Genomic DNA, 5,732 nt, shown 5'->3' on the forward strand with positions numbered 1-5,732 from the left:
TTCATCCGAGGTCATTTGAGCTGGGGCTCAGAAACTCTGTGTCCTGAGCCCATGTGAGCTCCCTTTATCAAGGAATGATTATTATGATTTTAGTTTTTCCAAGAAAAAGATGAAATTCATAAGATAATTCAAAAAGAATATTGCTAGGACACAAATAAAAGATTGACATGACTGAACCGATTCCACCTATAGGATGATGAAAACCAATGCAAAAATCAGCACGATACTAATAGATTGCGAATTGGATTAACTCCACGCTGAGAAAAATGGAATGAAAAGATCTCTATATCATAAAGGTTACACTTACTTCCAGGTAACAACATTACTTCCAGGTAAGTCCAGATAAGCTGCAAACTACCATAATAGTCTAGGTACATAGTCCAGCATGGGGTGTAAGCCTACGACTTGGCATTACTTACTTCCAGGTAAGTCCATAGTCCAGCATGGGGTGTACGCAAAAGAGATCTCTATACCGTAATGGTCAAGGCTCATCTCAGGATCCAACTCTCCCAAGTACTGAACCTTGGAGCTATTTAAATGATAAGCAACTGTAGCACCATCATCGTCCCCACGAAACAAGACGATTTCTTTGTAAGGGTGAAATCCGAGGCAATCAAGAGAAAGAGAAGCTTCAGGGTTAGGGCTGCACTTCTTAGGCCAGTCTCCAGTGCTAACAACATTTTCATCATCAGAGTCCCATTCAAAATCATCTTTTGCTAGTGCTTCATTGTATTCATCTACAAGTTTAAGGTTTACTTCATTCTTCAACAACAACTCTCTCTGATCAGGAGACTGTGAGATCCATGGTCCATTGTCAAGATGTTTCCAGAAACATTTTGTCCATACTGGCTCAAGGTTTATTTCATTCTTCAAAACCCAGTCTATAAGACCACATGATTCATGAAGAAACCAAACCTGAAATGTGCATCTCCCATCGATATACAATACACAGTAGACCCCTTTTTCCGATTTTCCTAGACGAGATAGTGATCTGATGCCTCCTTTTGGCAACTCAATTACTTGGTACTTATCACTCGACAAGTTTATTCTACAAAAAACAAAGCACCCACAAAGATCAATTACCAACATAATCATAAACATGATCATTGAGTGTCCGAGTATGAGTAATACCTCAGTAGAAAATCACCGTGTCTTTGCCTAAAAGGAACGTAAAGTGACCCCTGCCAGTAAGCTGCGTAGTACAAATTCTGATCAGATTTCCGATGTGATTTCACATCGTCAATTGTTCCGGCAGCATCCCCTTCTCGCATGAATGACCTCTCTTCCCAACACTCTGTCTTGGACGAGAAAACATACATGGTATACGGCGAAGGTGGCCACTCCATAGTGCAGGCCATGTCATCGGGTACATCACAGGGAATACGAGGAATGAAGAATACCTCGTAATGTGGCGAGATGGTAGGGTCATATGCGAGGTAGCGATTGTTGTGGCAGCGCCCGCAATCCCCATCGGGCGAGCACGCGCACGGCAGCCGGGGCAATGGCGCCCACTGCCGCGTGGCGGGATTGACCACCGTGTCGTTCTGAATCAAGAGGAGGCCATTGCAGTAATCCCTCATCTCCCCCGCGTACATTCCATAGTCGGGATCCTCTTCGAGGTAATCGAGCCTGCTGGTGATGTAGCGCGCCGTTGAGCGGCGGGCGAAGAGCATCGGGGCGTCTATGGTATCATTGTCCCAGATCACCGCGTCCACGGAGAGCGGGAGCAGGTCCGCGCGCAGCAGACGGTGGTGGTCGACGGTGGCCCGCCAGGACGTGCAGACGCAGCGGGATGCGGCGAGGCTGCGCGGCGGGAGGTGGCGGAGGATGTCGACCAGCACGTCAGTGCGCTCCATATCCATGCCGACCGTCAGACACCGTCGTGGCCGGAGGGGGGCAGATCTGATCGGCGTGGGGGTGGGCTGATCGGAGGTGACCGGCCGCGGCGCCGCGCGACCTCTTGGCGTGGCAGAGGAGGCGGTGACCTATCCTTGAAAGTCACCGATGCCTCTGGATGCGTCGTCAGCCTTGCCCCCGGCGACGAACTCGGCCAGGGCAGCACGCCTGCAGCGGCGCGAGGGACGACGGAAGGCGGCACCGGTGGCGCGGGACAGGGGAGAAGCGCCGGCGGCAGCTCCAGGCGAGGTAGTCGCAGGGCAGCAGCGCGCCGGAGCAGAGTGGCGGCGGCTGTTCTTCTGTGAGGATGGAACGGCAGTGCTCAGGCCGTCCACTCGTAACCCTACCGCACTGCGTATTTCCAGGCTTTTTCTTTATATAATAAAATAAATTACCCCTATATATTTTGAGGCCTCTTCGGCCCATCGAAGGAGAAACAAACAGTACTGGATGAAATGGGCTGCAAGCAATTTATGGGATTTTACATTAAGACCCTATTGCTATCTCCGACTTACTACTAAGTTTTTTTTTTGTCTCTTACTACTAGGTAAGGGCATTGGGAGCTCCTATAAAACGGAGCTGCTAAAAATCAGTCGACTGAGACTTCGCGAAGTCTCAGTCGACTGGGCAGCCGTTCGATCTCTGTGTTGCTTGTAGATTTGTGTTGGGGCGTTTTGTCTTTGTTTCGGCCTGTCTAAGGCGCAGACCGGCCCGTTTCCTTTTTTTTTGTCGAACCGCGATCCCGCGCAAGCGTTTTGCTTTTGTGGGCTGGGCTAGTGTTCGGGGCGGTCTTTTTTTTCGTTTTTTTGGGCCGCATTAAAGAGAGAGGAATGGGAAGCTACCACCTGTGTGGTAATTAAGAAGAGGGAAACGGGCAGTGGGAGCTCATTCCATCCATTCCCCAATCTCAAATCGAAAGAACTCCACAGGGGAAGAAGAGACGCCGAGCTCCAAGGTTTTCTTCAACGAACAGATTGACTTGCTACTGCACGCCCAATGAGAGAGGATGGCCGGCGCTGCTGATGGAGTGAGTTTCCTCTACCTTCTTCTCCATCTGTTTTTTTGTCTTGTTTGTTGTTGCTACACCGTAGATCTGAAGGGGATTTGGTTGATTTTTGTTTGGATGAAGTGTAGATTAATAGCTTCAAGCGTAGAATCGGCTCCAAGATTTTTAGCCATTTTGTGTGTGTCCTTATTTTTCAAGCAGTCAAAGAATGGAGGTGGTTATTTGTGGTTCATGTGGATGTAAAGGTGGGGTAGTTGCACGTATGAGTTCAAGATGTTTTGTAGTGCCTCAAGGCGGGCCAGAGTGAGTGGCTGGTAGGCCTTCTTAGGTGCTGCAGACCTCACTCCAAGTTAACTACATTTTAGTCTTTAATTTTAGTTAGCTTCAGTTAGTTCAGTTCTTGCTTCTTAGTCTGAATAATTCCATGCAGGGCTTGGTGTGAGTCAGGGACATGAGGTCCCATCCTGGGATGGCACGATGCTAAGTACATGTCTCTTGCACTGTTGGAGTTGTCACTCTGCCCATGTATTCAGTAGATACAGGTTTTGTCTGGCCATACTTTCCTGTCTGCCCTGCTTATCTTGTTTGTATCAAGTACTATTTGATTAGTAGTTTCAAGCATGGAATCGTCCCCAGAGTTTAGACCTTTTTTATTTTTAGTTTTGATTTTTTGTGTGTTCATGCATAATAGTGTCTCTCGATCACGCGTGTCGATTGGCAGTATCGGCGTGGTGAATTTGAGGATGAAACTGGTTCTTTGCTTGTAGCTAGATTCACTTACCTCGATAAATAAAGCTCTGTTTTTATGTGGCACCTATTTTGTCATTCTGATTTTTCTTTTTGCTCTGTTTCTGAGGCTTTATCCAGTAAAGATTTTTTACAACTAGTAGTACTAAAATTTTAGTATCCCTAAGAGACTGAGATGAAGTGTTTTCTCCTTTGGATTGTACTGAAAGTAGTAGTATCAACACCATTCTTTTTATGCTTGTAGGTACTATAGAGAAGTTTTTCTTAGGGTTCTTAGCGTGAAGAATCTGCTATAGTAATTGATCCAGGGGTAAAGAGAGAGAGTAGAGTGCATTTTTACACCCTGTGTACATCAGTAGGTGACAAGAGAGATGTGTTTTAGGCCTGCTAAGTTGGCATTTTTTTGTTAGGATAAAATCTTTGCTAGTCATTCTTTTTTTGGGCAGCTTTTTCGATCTGGTGAGTGCTAACACCGATACGGTTCTTCTGGGATATTTGGTGTCTCTAGAAGTGGTTCCCTCATATCCCCTCATATCTATTACTGAGCCATCACTAGGAGTGGTTCAGTCCGTTGTTTGTTTATTTAGTCCAGATTATAGTAGCTTGAAGAATATGATTTTGCCAAAACATTTTTTTGCGGAATCAGTTACATGTTTTGAGGATTATTACTGAACTCAAATCCCCTCCTATGTATTACTGAGCCATCACTAGGAGTGGTTCAGTCCCTTGTTTGTTTATTTAGATTTTTGCTGAAACTCTATTTAATCAGTAGCATGTTTTTGAAATCTTTCTCTCGAAACAAGAGAGAGTATCACTGAATGTATCAGTGGGAGTGGGTATGTTTATTTGTTTTTCAGAACCCCTATCTAATCAGTAGCATGTTTTTTGAAATCTTTCCTTGTAAATAGGAGAAATTACTACTTAAATCTATCACTAGGAGTGGGCATGTTTATTTGTTTTGTAAGTTTTTTTGCTGAGACTCTATTTAATCAGTACCATGTTCAAATCTCTCTTTTTGTGAAATCAAAAGAGAATGATTAATGAAACTAAGTTTCTAGCAACATCATGTTTTTTCAATTTTCTTCTTTTTTGCTGAGACCATATGAATCAGTACGATGTTCATTTTTTTGTAAATGAATCAAGATAATATGGTCTTTTGGCAGATCCATCTTTTTCTATCTCCAGATCGCATTGTAAATACATCTTTTTGTCATCAGCGGCAATGCCAATGGTAACTCATCATTATCTCGAAATCCTTTTCGTTCGGAAGCATACAAGTATTGCACTAAAATCATTAGCTGAATATGTATGCGTCTCACTAGCACACATTTATGTTCGGCGCCCTTTTATGTGCATAGGAGATGGTTTGCAGAGTTTGTCTGAACACTTGCAACTACGAGAGCAGGGCAAGTGGCATCAACATGTATGTCTGGAAGGAGTTCAAAATCACAGCGTTAACTCCGCAGCCTCTGTTTTTTTTTCTGATCCTTATTTTCTTAGTTTATACTCACCATCACAGAATATATTTGTTGAAGGTTGATCTTTTTTCTTTTTTTCTCCCTGGTTTCTGAAGGGACCCCTAGTTAACTAGTTGTTTACATTGAATCATTGAAACATGGTGCAACTACATGTCTTCCAAATATGGTGCCAGTTGCATGCTCAACTATAGTCATGCAACTGCATGTCTCCCAAACATGGTGCAACTGCATGTCTTCTAACTTGGTAGCAATTGGGCATTCGTTTTGTCGGACAAGGAGAGGGGCCAGTTGCATGTCCCAAATTAGGCACGCAACTGCATGTCTTCTAACTGGGTTGCAACTGCGGATTTTTTTGTCAAAGGGGGCAGCGGCAAGAGAGAGGGGGCCAATTGCATGCTCAACTATAGTCATGCAACCGCGTGTCTTCCAACATGGTCGCAACTGCATGTATTCTAACATGGTTGCAACTCGGCTTTTATTTTTGTCGGAGGGGCCAATTGCATGTCCCACACTAGGCATGCAACTGCATGTCTTCTAACTTGGTTGCAACTAGGGCCTTTGTTTTGTTGGAGGGGCGGCGGCAAGAGAGAGAGGGCCAGTTGCAT

General features: G+C 44.8%; 1 protein-coding gene across 1 annotated transcript; it reads right to left on the bottom strand.

Moving 5' to 3' along the window:
- Positions 1-235: 235 nt before the first annotated feature.
- LOC147967921 (uncharacterized) lies at positions 236-2,232 on the bottom strand. The gene is made up of 2 exons (XM_087522587.1): positions 1,132-2,232; positions 236-1,048 (listed from the first exon to the last, which is right to left on the bottom strand). The coding sequence occupies exons 1-2, from the start codon at positions 1,860-1,862 to the stop codon at positions 412-414; spliced, it is 1,368 nt and encodes a 455-aa protein (XP_087378713.1). The 5' UTR covers positions 1,863-2,232; the 3' UTR covers positions 236-411.
- Between the last annotated feature and the right edge of the window lie 3,500 nt (positions 2,233-5,732).

The sequence above is a fragment of the Triticum urartu genome, chromosome 5A (assembly GCF_056163025.1).
Source record: "Triticum urartu cultivar PI428250 chromosome 5A, HENAU_Tu73, whole genome shotgun sequence".
Lineage (NCBI taxonomy): Eukaryota > Viridiplantae > Streptophyta > Magnoliopsida > Poales > Poaceae > Triticum > Triticum urartu.